General features: G+C 40.0%; 1 protein-coding gene across 3 annotated transcripts in view; it reads left to right on the forward strand.

Annotated features, from left to right (window-relative positions):
• The first annotated feature begins 1,448 nt into the window (after positions 1 to 1,448).
• Positions 1,449 to 17,653, forward strand: part of GABRA1 (gamma-aminobutyric acid type A receptor subunit alpha1) — a 39,209-nt gene continuing 23,004 nt past the window's right edge. Inside the window, exons 1-4 of one of the 3 annotated variants that reach the window (XM_066560388.1) lie at positions 1,449 to 1,625; positions 3,914 to 4,001; positions 7,651 to 7,763; positions 17,319 to 17,386. In XM_066560388.1, the coding sequence (XP_066416485.1) occupies positions 3,928 to 4,001; positions 7,651 to 7,763; positions 17,319 to 17,386 (255 nt within the window). In that variant the 5' untranslated portion in view covers positions 1,449 to 1,625; positions 3,914 to 3,927. Of the gene's footprint in view, positions 1,626 to 1,672; positions 1,799 to 1,972; positions 2,075 to 3,913; positions 4,002 to 7,650; positions 7,764 to 17,318; positions 17,387 to 17,653 lie in introns of those variants that run through there. The other 2 variants (XM_066560390.1, XM_066560391.1) reach the window with 2 other exon arrangements.

Raw genomic sequence — 17,653 nt, forward strand, 5'->3', positions numbered from 1 at the left:
CAGATGTTATTTCAAATCCAGTAGGTGCATATGATTTAAGGAAATTTTTTTTCACCCCTCACATGCTGGTAGTGCTTTATAAGGAAGAGCTACTGTTGACGAAGGACTTCATTTTATCTTTACCAGAGCAAGGACAGCTGACCACGCCGTGCTCGTGGCAGCAGGGTCTGATAGCTCTGCAGAAGGCTTGGCGCTGGTGAGAGGCGCCTCGAGCTCAAGGCGCGGCAGCCTGCGCCGGGCAGGTGAGCGCTGCCCGCGTTCCCCGCACACCGGCACCTCCCCGGACCTGATGCATCAACTTTCTCCTTGTTCTCCGCACAAGTGCCGGCGCCCGCCGGGCTCGCCCAGCTCGCTCCCATCTCAGGGAGGAGGTGTGCAGGGGGGTTAAAGTGATGCTCGTGTGGGGCAGGACTATGTCCGTCTGTCCCGCGGCTGGGGCAGGGCAGGGCAGGCAGGGCAGGGCAGGCAGGGCAGGGCAAGCAGGGCAAGGCAGGGTAGGGCAGGGCAAGGCAGGGCAGGGTAGGGCAAGCAGGGCAGGGCAGGGCAGGGCAGGGTAGGGCAGGGCAGGGTAGGGCAGAGCGGGTAGGGCAGGCAGGGCAGGGCAGGGCAGAGCAGGCACCGCGCTCTCGGCGGGGCGCCCGCAGCTCCCGGGCCGCCAGACCGAGCCGGGCGCTCCGCGGGCTCCGCCGGGAATGTCCCGGCTCCGGTGCCCGGCAGGGCCCCGAGGGACAGCGGGACAGCGGGCAGGGGCTGGCAGCCCCCGAGCACAGCGCTCGGCAGAGCCCCCGGACCGCGTCGGGCAGACGCGGCACCTGCCCGCTAAAGGCGAGTGGAAGTAGGGGAGAGGCGCCTGCTCCTGCTGCCGATCTCCTACGGGGCTCGCCCAAAATGTGTGTTACCTGCGTTTAATTAGTATTGCACAGCATCTCTGTGCCCGTCTGCCTAGAGCCGTGGTCTGCCGCCTGGTCCCTATAGGTACACACAGTCTATAGGCACACGCGCGTAGTGCTGCATCCTCTACACCCCTGGCCAGCCTTCATTCATATTTATGCCGCGACTAAATATTCGATCAAAGGTTGAACGCTAACGCAGATCGGTTATATTTTTAATGTACGACCCTTAAAATAGACTGTTTTGTAAACTGCGAGTGCCTAAAGATGCTCGGCGCAGCCTCCCCCGGCCGCTCAGCCTCCCCCCCAGTAATAATAATGCTGCAGATTGTAGAAGGATTTGAGTCTGCAGCCAGAGAGAAAGGGATTAGGGCGAGAGCACTGGAAGTTAAATTGTGCTGCATATAAAAAATGGGCGGATTGGTCTCTAGATGAGAGCTTGGTACCACCTTCCTTTCTAAAATAAAATCTCTCTGGCATGAAGTCACAGCCTATTTCACATCCGGTTTACCCTGGGACGTATTACTACTGTCTTGGTAAAGAGAAAGCTTTTGTTGTATAGCGGCGGTCGGAATATTGGGAAGAGAAATTCGGGTGCTGAGCCCGGAGGAGCGGAGCAGCGGCGGCGATGGCCGAGGCGGAGTGAGCGGCGGAGCCGGAGCCGCGCAGCCTCCGCGCCGGCGGGCGGGCACCCGGCAGGGCAGCGGCGCCGCGGACCCGCGCCCGAGGGCTCCGGTAAGGGCGGCTGCTGGCTCGCACCCCCGGGCACACGCGGGCACCCCCGGACACAGGCGGGCACACGCGGACACACGGACGCACACGGACACACGCCCGCGGCGCTCCGGGCGCTCCCGGCTGCGGGCACCGCGTCCAGGCGCGCGGGCGGCTCCTCTGCTCTCCGTCCGCAGGTACCGCCGGATCGGGGTGGTTTTTTTTTTCTCTCTCTATCCCTCCAGCTTGAAAATCCGCAGCGATCGATGGGCTTTGTCAATTCTCTTATTTATTTATTTTTTAGCGCGGACTGATTTCCGCCGGTCCCTCGCAGAAGGGGTTTGGGTTTGGGTTTTTCCCTCCCGCGGGCGCGGTGGGAGGGGTGGATGCTCCGGGCCGGGGGATGCAAAGTTGAAATGCCGGGAGGAAAACAAGTCTCGATTTAAGCCTCCGAGAGGAGCAAATCTCTCGCAGTGAGTCAAAATGCATCAAAATGCCCCCCTTTTACTCCCGATTTTGTTTTCAGTCGTGCCCCCCCCCTTTTTTTTATTTTTTTTTTTCCAGTTGGCGCTGCTGAAACGCTCCCAAAGCGTGGCTCTTGCTCCCATTTTGAATGGGAGAGCCGGCGCTGGTTTCTCAGGCGGTGCGGGCAGGGGAGGCCGGGGGCTGCTGGGCTTTAACGCTCAACTCAGTCAAAGCCTTAATTAACATTTGCTTTTTCCAGCTGCAAGAAACTTTCCTTCTTCGGGATTTATTGTGCCTGGATGGGTTTATCGAAGCAGAGGGTGGTGTTGGGAGAAGGGGAGCGAGCGTGAAGCTCAACAGATCAAAATAGTTCAGAATAATTCACTTTCCCTTCTTCATCTCGAGGAGCCTTTTGCAAAGGCAGAAGTTGGCAGGACCGGGGGAAGGTGATTTTTGAAGCCACAGATGTTGTCTTTCCCTTTGTAAAAGGGCTGATTCCAGGGCAAGTTAGGATGCAGTGTCGTCCCTGAAGATCTTTATCCACACTTTCCTGCCACAGCCAGCTCGTTCCTATTCAGTCAGATTAGCTCAGCCCCATCCAATGCATATCTGCCGATCATTTGGCTATAAACGCATTAATTATAGCTCATTGCTTACATACCACTTTGAAACGGTATTTTATTGATTTAAATTGTCCCTGAGAGTGTGCAGTGAATTGGGGGAGCTTTATTTAAAGCTACAACAACATTTCTATGAACAGTGCTTCATTTTCTCAGGCACGTAAAAACCCTTCCAATTCACTGCTGGGGGAAAACAGAGGATTTGTATTTGTTAACCTTATTTATGTAATGAATCCTAAAAATGGACTGTATTCCAGCACACTTTGAATTGATATGTAAAGGGACCTGCAACATCTCCTGGGCAGTTAGTTGAATCTGCAGCACTGATGCCACAAATATCAGCTAACTTTTTATTTTATAGTTTATTAGAAAGCAGAAGTAACTTTGTGAGTTTGTTACGTCTTACTCAAAGGTAAACTGAGAGTAACTCAGTGAAGTCTGGAGAGAGTACAGGAGATGTTTGGAGAGGAGGAGAAGGCTGCTAATGCAGAAACATTTCCCAGCAGCGTTCAGAGACTGGTAGAGATTCAGGAGAGAGTTAGTGTGTAGGTTGTCAGCACATGGTTTCGTTATGAATTGTGTCCTTTAGCCCTAAAGTGTGCCTATGTAGCAGCAAATCATAGAGTTAGAATCTGCTCATTTTAGTCTTTTTCTGATGCTGTATTTCAGGGAAGAGGAGGATTGTTGTATCTCTAGAAGAAAGTTGCTCCCATCACATCAAAGCAGAGCAGTGGTTGTGAGGAAAGCACCACTCTCCTCAGTCACACAACCACACTCTGACACCTTCCCAGAGGTTTGGAAGGGTTCAGGCTGGTTCAAGTCAAACAAAAAAGACAATTACACTTGGTTATCTGGAAATGCAATGGAGGTGCCTTGACACATTTTCAACTCAGGGGAGAAACTGAGTAAGAATTGCCACAGAGTTTGGGGACAGCAGCTTTTACTTGTAATTGTTTTTGCTAAAGTTCAAGAGTAATGCATAAAGAATACACCCTTACCACAAAATAAATAATACCACACCCCATCCTCGGTCTGTGGGTCTAAAAGTAAAAGGTAACCAGGAGAGCAGCCAAGGCCATGCTGCACCCTTATTCAGAATGGCATCAGCTCTGCTCTTGTGAGGTCATTGCCTGACATCAAATTATTCTGCAGAAGTTTCCAATGTCAGATTTTTTTACCTAATACCTGCTTTAATGTGGGGGATGTTAATGGTTATTTTCCTTCTAGTTCCAGAGTCCACCATGAAGAGATTCCTGGTGCTTTGTGACTGCCTCTGGGCCTGGAGCCTCCTCCTGAATGCACTGACTGAGAGAAGGTGGGGAGATATTTTCTAACGCACCAACATATTTCAGGAGCCTTTAATTTAATGTAGCAGCATAAGACAAATACTGCATGGGCTGCAGTACCACTGAGTGTATTGAGGGAAGTTAATCCCCGCTCAAGTCCCACATAAGTGGGACTAATCTAAGTGAAGTTCAAAAGAAAACTACAATTTGTTTGCATAAAACTTTTTTGTTCAATATGGTGAAGAGAATAAGCAAAAGCTTTCTGAAAACAAATTGAAACTAATCTACCTCTTAAACACCTGTGCAATCTTTTTCTATTCTTATATAAAGACTACTCAGAAATACAAGTTTCTTCAGAGGGGAAAAAATATAATAAAGGGTTATTTTTAATCTAATTTAAGTGCTTTCAGTAACTATTGTGCCTGCAAGCAGAGGCATAATTTAACTTTGTCAGTCAGGACTGTGTGCTAACTTAGTAGTTGTATTGGAAATCTGAAGTAGATCTTCTGCTGAAGGGGGACTGCTTGCGTGAAGAAGAGTTTGTAAGCTCAAAGCCCAAAGTTATGCTTGACAGACCATTCTGCACTGAATATTTGTGAAATATTTGGTGAAATCATAATGTAAAAATAATGTTAGTATTAAGAAAAATCTGTAACCATACAACACCTCATCAAACAACTATTAGCAGAGACTATAAAGCAGTTTGGAATATGCTTGAAGTGCTGCCTGCAATTCAAAATTCAGTGAAGACATTTAAGAAGACTCTCAGATGTATTTCTGTATTATAAAAAACATTAATGTGCTTGTCAATGATGTTACCTAATGACCAGAAAGCAGTAGAATATTTCTATTGTCAATAGTGATCTCTAAAAGATGTATTTGTGCCTTGATCTCCACAGTGTCTTCTTATGCATTTACAGTTCTAGAGGAACTTCTTTTCTAACTGCCTTGAATATTTTACATTTGTGTGGAGTGGTAATGGATAAAGATTCATCTCCACAAGCATTTCCTTTAAAAAAAAAAGAGAGAGGGTGATTCATATAACAGCTGCTGTATCAAATACTCTTTAAGGAAAAAAACCTTTTATTTTTATAATTTATTAAGATTTGAAGTATTCCTGTAGTGCTTCATCTGACCTAACTAGAGAATTTTGTGAAAACACAGTTATTCTATAGATATTTGCACATATATCTGTGTACATATATTTATTGTAGCTGTAATGGGTGCATGTGCATTGTTAATGTGAGAATTAAAACACATTGGACCAGAGTTTAGAAATCCAATGGTGTGTCAGGAGTATAATGACCTGTAGATGGAGTCCGTGCACAGTTTTTTATGAGACTGGGGTTTAATGTGAAAACACAATTGCATGCAGTAATTTTTTCTTCAAAATGTACACACCTCACGTGAAGTAGATCTGGGTTTAAAGCCCTTTTGTCATTGTCAGTTGCCTTGCTTTCCCTCTGGAGTGCTGTTGGTGCTTTATGATAAAAAACAGCTGATAAATTAAATAAGGTGTCTTTTTTACAGAAAGACAGTCTTCCCATGCCACGCTTATAATAAAAAAGCCCTGCAATAGGACTATTTTAATATGTGTGTTTTGAATGAAAAATCCCAATCCCTCTGGAGTTACAGTCTACTCCAAATGTGCAGAAATGTTCAGAATCTTCCTGTTGTGCCCATGTCAGTCAAACCTCACGGTGCTTTTTACCTTGGCTAAGATGGTGGGAAGAGCAGGTGAGGGCACTGACAAATGGGACTTGCACATGGGAGTGGGGCACAACTGCACTGCCTCCAGCCCATCTTCCTGCTGCTCCTCACAAACATACTCATTTATTTACCATTAACATTTCTGAAGTGGTTTTGTATCCTTTTTCCACCTCAATACTGATGACCTTCTGCTATCCTTGAGATATGTATGAAGAGCAGCTTTTTTCCTGACAATGAGTGTTAATTTAAAATTTCATCCACTAAAGGTCATGTGTTGAAATTCTGGGGAAGGTGTATGAGGAAAGATCCTTTAAAAGATAAAATGCTTGCTATAGAGACAGCAGGAGAACTTGTTATTTGGTAAGATAGAGGGAGCATAAAAAAATATTGTCTGTGACTTAAAATTCAATTGTAGGCATGATCAATAAATATAAATCAACCTACTTTTTTATTAAATGAAGTTGTATGATATTGTTAGAGGAAATTAATACTATTTTTTAAAAAACTGTTAGGTATTTTGTATTTTCAATAGAAATAATGATTTCTATGCATTAAAACATACCACCCTATGGAAATAAACCAAAAATTATTCAAACTTCGGTGGATGTCAGTCCTGAAACTGATCTAAATTTGTAGTGTTAAATACTCAAACCTGTTCTGCAAAATTAACCTGGAAGCACTTCCAGGTACCTATGTACAGGGTATCCTTCCTCCTTCCCTCTCTATTTGATCCGAGTGGAACACAAGTGTGGGATACACAAAGGATGTCAGACTGATGCAGCTCACAGAAAAAACGTTTCAGAGGTATTTTAACAGAATCTGATCATTTTGTGTACCATATTCCTCCTGAGAGGGTCTTTGGTGGTTAGAGCAGCAAGGGCTGGCAGGGCACCAAGAATCACATATCCCAAACAGAAAACAGGCTGACCAGTGGAAGAGTCACTTTTGTCACTAGACCTGATCCTAAAGGAAGTGTTTGGTGCTGCACTGTCTCTCCAGTTCAGCAGTAATGTGTGCAATAAAATGATGTTTTGAAAAGCAGCACTTTTGCTTTTATCCCTGATGACTCCACGTGTTTGTAATGGAAGTCTTCTCAGCAATGAATGAAAAACCACTGCTGGTTTAGGATTTAAGACAAGTGTAATCTATGATTAAGGGAATCATCTGTGACAGGGTATTAGGTAAAGGTCTCAGATTTAAGAAAAAGGTTGATTCTGGTGTCATCTACAGCAGACAGAAACCATTAAGCCTAAGGATTTCATTCTGATTTGTATTGATGGAAGTAAGATTTTGGTAGCTGAGTTCAAAGAGCTTTAATTTTATCCTTCTTCAAGTAAAATTTCAGGACCTTTGACTGAGTTAGAGATATACATAGGGATCTATCAGGGAAGCTTTATAGACACAAGAGATTTTCATAACAGCAGATGGTTTTGTTACGTATTTGAAAGGCAAAGATGGAGATATTCCTCCAAATCTAACTGCTACAGGAAAATGAGAAATAAAAGCAAAATTACATCTACTTCTGTATTTAAAAAGAAGATATCTCTATTTCTGTCAGTATTTTTCAGTGTTCTTAATTACTTTATCTTTCTTTGTATGCAAACCGTATAGAGCTATTATGAATTAAACACACTACTCTTGGCTGACAAATGAGCATTTTCCTGAGGAAAACACATATTAGCACATTATAAACATTAAGGAATAATGAGAGAAACATTAAGGAACTGGCATTCTTTTTGTTCACCATTTATGTAGGGGCACTGATTTTTTATCATTTTAAAATCTTACAATTGGAGGAGAAAATAGAAACATGCAAGAACTCTACAAAGCACTCCAACCTGGTTATACAGAGGAGGTTATGAGACCATAAACCTGTATGAGCGAGATTAAATGGATTTTGGAATTTTACTGTTTCCTAAGGTTATTGGTGGATTACTGTTTTTCAGTGTTAACTGTTGTGTATTTCAGCTATGGACAAACCTCATCACAAGATGAACTTAAAGACAACACCACAGTGTTCACCAGAATATTGGATCGTCTCCTGGATGGCTACGACAACCGCTTGAGACCAGGACTGGGAGGTGTGTTGTATTATGATTTTCAATGTTACATGATAGATAAAAATTCAGTTAAAATTTTATCATTTTTTCCCTGCTATACTTGTTTTAATTCTGTTTATATATACACATAAAGTAATGCTGATATATAGCTTTTTTCCCCCAAAAGCCATGCCTTCCCTGTCTTTTGCGTACTTGGTTTTCTCACACATATACCCAAAAGAAGAAAATGGTTCACAATTCAAGAACACCTCTGAATGGGTAATAAAACTTTGAATGTATAAAGAATAGAAGATAAAAAATACAACCTGTGACCTGACAAATGACAAGTTGATGAATGAGGCCTAAATAGGCCTCATATATCTATGACTATTTTCATGAGGATTTGTTTTTTTTTTTGAAGTGAAAGTATCAATCTATCCTAGTAGATTGTCTCAGAGAAGTTTTTAAGATTTTTTTTCCCTACTTAGATATGTAAGGATTTCTTTCTGTAACATTTTTTCTTCACAGTTTGGTAAAAATGTCTTTCTTCTTCTGCTCTTGGTGCTGAATCCAGAGAAAGGCATAAAACCACACAGCAATTATGTCTTTATAAAAGCATTGCTACAAAACCTGGTCTTCATCAGCATCTCTGTGTTCACTCTTTGATTTGTTCTACTGTGACATGGTCCCAAAATTGGGTCTTAAAAGCTTACTGTTCGCAAACATGGAAATTCTAAATGGACAAGCACAAATCTATTATTTCCAGCGCATGGAAACGTTGGCTTTACTTCTTTCAGACAGCCTTTTTCTGTTTTCCTTTTGGACTCTTCTGATAAAATAAAACAGAGCAACCCACCCCACAAAATATAGTTCAGAGTGTTTTCCTGTACTCACTCTCAGAGGAAGTGCAATATAAGGGGGTATCACATTAGGAATTCTTCTATCATCTCCTGTGGATGAAATGGAAGGTAATTAAGTGTAAGGTTATTCTGTGGTTTGAGGCTACCATCCTGCAACTGTTCTTGAATTGTGAGCCAGGCTCTTCAATAAACTGACTTCACTGATTTTGAGGAATGGCTAAAGATAAAATTCTGATTAAAAAGTATTAATTACCACATTTAAAAATGTCCTGGTGTATAAATCTTTTTCTGCCATTTCAGGTAATAGACAACAAAATAAGAGCAATTTTTTACTTTTATCTGCCCGTATTATTGCCTGCTTTCTTGTGAACCCTTGACCTAGGGTAGACAAATGTTCCTTTATTCTTTGTTTAATGGAACTGTAGAGTTCAGTCAGCTACTCTATCACAGTAAATAAAGCACAGAAGGCAATAAATAAATGAGACTGTAAACTGAGTCTGGTACATGTCTACAAGAAAAATCTGAGCATATGATGATTTCTTATATGAGTTTTATTGCTACTATGATGTTTTTAACAGATACTAGAACGGAAAACAAAGGGAGATGCAGGGAAAGGATTTTCTCTCACTCTGGATTGCAATTTAGAGAACTAAGCATATCAGTATCAGCTCCTATGTCTGTGTCTTCATAGAGATGTTTCTGAATTCAGACTTCAAAGGTCTACTCATGAAAGAATCATCTGGTCCAGTTAAAACTTACTCCTGACAGAAAGGAAATTAACCTCTTCACAAAGTTAAATGGCAATGTCCATGGCTTTTGAAAGCAACAATGAGTGATGGGAAATATGGGATGGAGGGAAGGAGGGATTGGAGTAGTTTCTCTAATTAAGTGTTAGAGAAATTTAAATAATCTTTGCATCCTTCCTTTTTGGAATTGTGTTGCCAGTTTCTGCCTGTAAACAAGAACCTTGAATTAACAATTTTCCTTCTGCACAGTATACCATATTTTCATGGTATCAGATCAGCAAATTTCTCTCTTATGTTTGTCAGCTTTGAACACTAGAAATAAGAGTACCATGGCTTTAAAAAAACTCCAACATCTGATTAAATTGTGAGCAGTAAATTGATGTTTGAAATCAAGTATAGTAAGAAGCAGATAAACTCTTTCAACTATTGAGTAAGGCATTATTGAAAAGATATAAATTATAGATTTCAAAAACTAGGGACAAATACCTAGTTTTATAGGCATAACCTGATGTTTTCAGTCCTGGTAGCAACTTATAATAAAGGGTGTGCTCAGGAATTTGGAAATTCACATCTTCAAAATCTCCTTTCTAAGGTATCTAAATCTGAGTGAAGAACCTCAGGATGACTCAATTTTGACAGCTAAGTTAGATTCTCGGTATAATGGGAAAATGTATTCTTGAAATGTTCCATGCATAAAAATATTCAGTGACAAATCTAAATCAATATATAAAATATAGCATGGGTTTTGGAGTTGGAAGTTCAGTAGCCTTCCATCTTAGCATGATTTGATACAGGAAATTTTAAAATGCATGGACAAGCAGTGGTTTCGTTTTTCTTCCCAACATCAGTGATGGCTTCCTGTTAAATATTTTGATCAGAACACAATTTTATCCACTCTGAAGCAAAAGTCAAGAAATCTACCGATGTAACAATATTTTTAGATATGTATTATATCTAAAAATATATAATTATTTCTATAATTATATAAAAATTACTAGCTCTAAAACAGATTCCTTCAGTTTTAGCTGTGATGTAGCTATTGGAGAATTTAAGAGGCCAGAGAACCTCATTATATCTTATGTTGATAAATTTCATGCTGTTAGGCACAGTGTACATCTGTGTATCACTGAGGGCACTATAGCATTTTTCCAATCATCCAACACTGTCTATTCCATTCTTTCTATGCCTTCTGAGAAGCCGAAGCTGAAGTAAAACAATGCCTGGTGCAGTCTCTTACAGAAAAGGGCACAGTGGGGAAAACTCTGGTTATCCCAGTACAACCTCTCCTCCTGTAGTGCAGGTTTTCAAATCTGTACACCCACAGAAACAGAAAATAAACCAATTTCTCTTTCTTGCCTATGGAATAAAAGGTAGATGATAGTTCCTTCAGTAAGGTTATTTGGTTTTCCTTCCTTGCCATTATGTATGAAGAATTCAGTGATGAAAAGCTATCTCTAGTTACTGGAAAATTGTAATGAATTGTGAAAGGGATTTGATCTTCATCTTGGTTCTACTTATTTAGAAGAGTAAATGAATCCTTTTTGAAATAAACACGATGATGTTTTTCAATCGCAAGTTTGCAAACATCCTGTGAGTGTGGTGAACAGTTTCACTGTTTGGTAGAAGTGCTCTGGTGCAGCCAATGAGGCACCGTGAAGCCAAGAACAACCATCTGGAGAAATCTCATGGCAAAGATTCATTGTAGAGCTGTTCTATGTACTCATGGGAAAGCCAGGCTAAGAGGTGGAGCATTAAGATAAGGAAAGGTTTAGAGGTGTTGAGTTTTGAATCACTCTTTGAGCATGCTCAGAATAAGTACCAGATTACAAATAACTCTGCCCTGCCTTTTTCTGCATCTTGAGGTATTACTTCAAAAGGAAAACTAAAAGTCATATATGGTCCATAAAGAGTATGGGAATGGAAGTTACCATCAGATAACCCAAGGAAGCCATATCTGAAGTTAAATGAGAACCTCTGAGCAGTTTGCCATTAAACAAGGGGGAAAGAAAGAATTATTTCTCATTAACCAGAATATTATACAGTGGAGCTGGTGACCCACAGGGGAAAATTATAGTGATTGAATGTGCTTGTTATTCAAAAAATGGCATCATTGATAAAATTAATCTGATTATTTTTTAAAAGAGCATGCAACATCATGTTATGCATTAGCACATTTGCACTTCTTATCAATAATTATTGATATAAATTATGTTATTTACTTGTTTTGCCTCCTTCACATGTGGGCTTAGTCACTTAGGCAGACACTGCTAGGAAATAGCATCTGTTGTACCCATCCATAAACATGAACAAATAGTTACATTTAGTTATTTATGCATGGAAAATAGAACTTCCAAAATGAATGTAAAAATGTTGTGAATGATACTAGAGGACACCTATTGACTCTATGAGAGGATAATCATTTACAAAAAGCAAGGAGGTGGATTTGCAGAGAGTAACATATTGAAGCTGAAAAGAGGAAATCATGTCAGACATTAGGGGGAAAAAACAGAGGGAAGTCACTGAGGTAATGGCATAATTTTCTGTGGAAACTGCCTGGTTTGTAGAACTAGAGGTGATAAAAAATGGCCTAAATAATAAAGATGCTGATCTCTATTCAAATATACAGTCCTGAAAAAACCAAAGGATCAAACAGAAATAAGAAGCACAATTCACTTCAGTGTCTAGTGATCTCTCCTTGTAGTGCACTGTGTCTAGAGTGGGAGTTAAAAAAAATTGAAGAGCAATAAAAAAGGGTGGAAAAAATAAGTTCTTCTACCAGGTTTGAAATGCCACAGGGAGACAGGGAAGACTTGCTTAGGGCAGGTTGTATTTGATGATGAGGTTCATTTACATGAAATCAGGGGCAGCTACGGATTTTCTAAGACTGTTACGATTTTCATCTCATCTCCCTAAAACTAAAGGATCCACATGCTCTGAGACCTTTTAAATCAGAATAAAGGTAAATGTGGCTTATACCTTTGGAAGGGATTTTGTAGTAGAAAGGTTAATACAGAACAAACAACAATGAGTTTGATTTGAGAGACCAGAATATTCCTGAATTAGATTTGGTTTTACTGTTGGGTTGAATGCTTGGTAGATCATCTCAAGTAGATTATCAACTTGAATATTGGACAGAATTATACTTATTTTATGCTGTCAGTAAAAGATATTTGTTGATGTCTCCTGTGTGATGTTTATCAAGATTGAGTGGGGCTGTCCTTAAGTGGAATGTCAGTCAATCTCAGGCAATTCATTACTTCCACAGAGTGGAAGGGATGGGAAATGAACCTCATGGTATTATGTGAATTAGATTTTAAGTTTCAGTGGTATGAGAACATTATATATAAACATAAGTTTCCTCTTGGCTATTGAAGTCCCAATGGAAATTGTTGGATTTTTACATATCTGAGCTAATATAAAGTTTAGGGAAAATAAGGGATTTGTTTGTATGCATAATAAAAAGTTAAACTTAAATGATTCTACTCTAAATGAAAAGACCTCACCCCTACACATTATTCTACATATTATACACATAAGTAAAGGAGGACCAGATGCTACACTTGACTTTGTAAAATTGAGGGGGCTGATTTCTGTCTTTTTTTCCACTCTGTAGGCACCAGATTAATGCAAAGACAATTGTAAAAAGCCTTAGAAAACCCTAGGAAAATAGATTTAATACATGAGTGGGGAGGTAGGTAGGATGTGAGCAGCTTTGAGCTGTTAATTGGCATGTGCAGGTCCCAGTAACCTCAGCACAGACTGCAGTGGCTGATCACAGGACAGCTCACTCTTCTCCCTTTTGGTCTACTCTTACCAATGCAGCAGCACAAAATTCCTAGGAGTGCATTTGTTGTTGTTCTTCAATTAAAATACCTCACGGGACATAGCTGGGCTGATTAGCCTAAGTGTACAGGTATCACAATTCCTTTCATTCAAAGCCAGAGGAAATGTCTCCTCCGTATAAATAATTATAGCACAGACAGACATGAGACATACAGGAAGAACAAGTGCATTACCAAAAAATGGAATTAACTTCAACCACCAACATGTGCAATTCAAATAAACCTTGTGCTCAAATACTGGCAGATCAGAAAGGGAAATATTTCATGTATGGTCTCTCCTGATAAATAGGCTTATTTCCTACTGTTAAAATAAATCTGTATTTCTTATTTTGTTCTCTGTTTATAATCCAGTCACAATTCTAGCAATAATGAGATCCCTGGGAGTTTAAATCAAAATATTTATTGTTACTAATTTTGAGTTTACGCTAGTCTAGCATTTTTAGCAAAACACATTATTTGTTAACAGTAAAATTACAGCAGTTGAGGTTGACTGATGCTTTCATAGCTGTACATGGATCAATTGCCCAAAGCTGTGTTCCACAGTGTCTGGGTGTGGTGCTCAGCTGCTTTTTTGCTGCTCAGTAACTGCTTGGACCCTGTGATTGCCTTACAGTCAAACCAGTGAGTCATTATTAATTTCCTTAGGGCTTTTGACTGCAATTGTTACATGTTCTACAGATATCCCTACGTTACTTACTCCTGGTTCATGAGACAGATGTCATAGTCAAGAGACAGTTATGCATCTTTAGAGCTGCTGGATTTCCCTTCAGCAATCCCAGCAGCTCCTGACCTGAGCCTGGTTTGGGCAATAAGACTTTTCTCCAGTTCTCAGGAATATTGTGAAGGTTTTGAATCCAGCTCAGGATTCGTGGCTCCTGAAAAAAACATTCTGAGCATTTGCAGCACAATTTGAACCTTCCCATGGTAATCAAGATGCAAATTGAACATGGGTAACCTTGATTCTAAATATATATATAGCTCAACTGTATTAGTAAACACATGTCCTTTGCAGGAGTGACTCAGAACTTCTGAAGCACTTAACTAAGCACAGTTGAATCATCTAATTAGTGAAACAGTAAACAAAAATTTCAAAACTTCCATATGGCTTTGGAGCTAGTAATCTCTTTCTGTGCTTTGATACACCCTTTTTCATTGGTCTTGAAAGTGAGGCACACACCAAAGGAAAAAAAAAAGTCGTGGTCTGTACATTGATTTATCTGCATGTGAGGGGGTTAGGTGCACTGCAAAAGTGTAATCAGTGTTAAGATAACAATCTCATCTGAGTTCACAATCTGAATTTTCTAATTTTCATGTGATTTATGTGCCATTTAAAATACTTTAAACATTGTACAGAAATAAAAGGCATCACTTATTTTTTCACTCCCTTGGAAATCTTCCTTCTTAGTGCAAAAGTCTCAAGTTTCCATTTTGTGTCCTCAAGTGGTTGCCTTAAGCATCAGCCTCTCTTCCACGAGTCCATGTCTCCCAAAGCCAGAATTGAGGATAGCACATGGTATGCTGCTGATTCAAGGAGCCTATTCTGTGTTTGTGCGGGCAAACCAGCTGAATTATATTAAACAGAACCTTGCTCAGAGCTGGGACCCTTAAGGGACTCACCATCCCTTTGTGTTTGAAGAGCTTCTAGAATCGTCTCTCTCCCAAAGTGCCTCAGAGGAAAGAGGACAAGAGGAGTGAGGAACCAGGATGAAAGATCTTTAAAAGGCCATTTGAGATTCACTTTCCAGTATGTGAGAGGCTGATAGGGTTCAGGATGGTCTCAGTTTCTCAGTCCTAAGGAAAGGTGATTGGGCAGCTGGAGTCCCCTCAGCAATGTTTTACCTGTGGAACCTCCCTGTCCTTTTCCTGCCCTCTGTTCCCACATGACCTGAACTGAGCTGAGCCTCCTCAGCTTCTGGGACAGGGATGGGCTAAAGGACAGAATCCTTTCCTCCCAATGCCTCTTTCAGTTCCAGAAAGTCAAATTCTCACCATGAGCTGCTTTAAGTCCAGAGACAATTAGATGTCAAGAAAATACTGAAATTACGTTAAGTCAATTAAAAATTTGTAAATAACTATAATGTCACATATTAATTCAACTGGACACCTAAGGAGGAAATTTCACCCTATCCAGTGCTTTTCTCAATAGTCACTGTATTTTGTACACCTCTCAGTCACAGATATAAAGAATAAAAATAATATAAAGCAGTTCAGCCACATCACAGTATTTTACTTTCCTTGAGTTTGAATAATAAATTGGAAATGTCACCATTTTAATGAGTCCTGAAGATTACTTTTGATACCACCTAATTTTTGCATTAATTTATTAACAGAATATAGTTCATCAGCTGCATTCCTAGACCAACAGGAGAATCTACTCTAATATTACCTTTTGATTTTTTGTTGTCTCACAAAAGGTAATATTTTATTGTATCTATACTAGCTATTTATAGGAAACTGTTTCCATTTTTACATCTTTAGAAGTTGCACACTTCTTGAATGAAAGACCTGAATGAGCATTGTGGAACACTGATTCTCTTTGGAACTCTTGCACAGATACAGAAATGTAAATTGTAACTGGCTGCTTAATCCTGAGTTCATTTTCTTCCCTTCAGTCAGAATTTTCTTGTCAGATGGAACAAATTTTATATAAACTGTCCAAAGTCTTTTGAAATCAGATGGTTGTGTTAAATTTTTCATTAAATTCATTAATTATTTTGCAATAATTTAATTAATTATTTTGCACTATTTAAATAACATTATACAAATAGCTACACATATACATTTCTTACTCTTAGGAAAAATTTTGCCTGCTGCATGTCTGTTTACTATACATGTACTATAGTGTTTTCTCTAGGATTACTTTTAATATTCCAGATTGCTCAATTTATTTATTTTTGAAAGTTATTTCAAAAACGTTATCACTTTTTCCATGTCTGAAACTCCTACCAAAACCCCTAATGCTGGCTTGTGGAGCACAATAGTAAATGTACTCAGACTTAGATCACCGTAACTTTGGGAAGCTGGTGGGGTTAGCTGCAACCAGCACTGCTTGGATTCCTGCTGCAGGTGGTGTTACTCCCTGCAGCTATATTTTATTCAACAGGATTATTGTGATATATGGCATCCTGGGGGAATATTTTGCTCTGTGTGCCCTAGAAAACACCAGCATGCTCAGAGGTGACTGATCCTGTGTGTGTGTGTAGAGGGAGAGGAGAGGAAGGGAGGAAGTTAAGCCTGGGTGTTTCTCAAGATGCCTTTTGCCACTCCAAATAGAGAAGCCAGATCTTTGACCTCTTTCTTGAGATCACCACCAGTTAAGGCATCTCAGCACTTGTGACCATTAAAATCACTGATTTCTTCTGAAATATCCAATTTCACTGTGCCATGGGGAACATGGACATCCTGGAAATCATGGAGGAGTCCAGCTCTATGATGCAGCATATGCATATAGCCTGTGTCATGTACATGTTACAGATTTCTGAAGTATTATTTGTACTAATCTATCATTTAGGTTTATAGGACTGGAGAGCTCACGTTCTGAAAACATTTACACAGATGATTCCAGAAAGGAAGCTTAGCTGATGTTTATTTGGAAAAGCTTTAACTCTTTTTTGTTTGTTGAAGTAAAGGGTAATACAGCCATTTCTAACTCAGATCAATAAAGTATATTCATGTTTGTATACACCATGATATATTCTCTCTGTTGCTTCTGTGTTCTTGGTCTCAATACAAAATACATAACTCACAAAGCCGGGGTAATTATTAGAGACCTTATTTTAGCTTGCCCAGAAACTGAGAACCCAATGAGATATTAGAGTACTGTGTACAATATTCAGCACTAGTTATAGTATCAGACAAGAAGATTTATCAGTGAAAGGATGAAAAGATTTCGACAACAGCAGAACTGTTTCCATTGCAGCTGCTGTGCCTCAAAAAGTTCTGGGGAAAAACTGTAAAAAAAACCCCATTGCTGACAATATTGACTGTGAAATTACTTCTACAGTAAATTCTCAAGATTGTATTGCAGACCAATTTCAGAATGGCTAATCAAAGCCAATAATTTCTCTATTTATTGTGAAAATTGGTAGTGGTTAGATCTAATGAAGGCTGTTTATAGACACTCACTGTCCTAATTTCCTGCTTCATCAGAGCGTGTAACTGAAGTGAAGACTGACATCTTCGTCACCAGTTTTGGGCCTGTTTCAGACCATGATATGGTAAGTGATGGCCTGTATTTCTACAGCACTCATTTTCTCTTGACTTTTTCATTTGGAGGATAAAAGATCTATGCAATAACTTATTTACCCCCTTTAAGGCTGGGCTCTCTTTGAGCCCCTGATTCAAGGATGCCATCAGGTTTTATGTGCTGCCGTTCCTGCTGCTGTGACTGCATTTAAGTGCCCTGAAATTAGAAGCCTCAGTAACTTTAATAATGTGTTTTAACAGACTTTATATTTGCTACATAATATATTATGAAATGCATT

Source organism: Molothrus aeneus, chromosome 15 (genome assembly GCF_037042795.1).
Source record: "Molothrus aeneus isolate 106 chromosome 15, BPBGC_Maene_1.0, whole genome shotgun sequence".
Taxonomy (NCBI): domain Eukaryota; kingdom Metazoa; phylum Chordata; class Aves; order Passeriformes; family Icteridae; genus Molothrus; species Molothrus aeneus.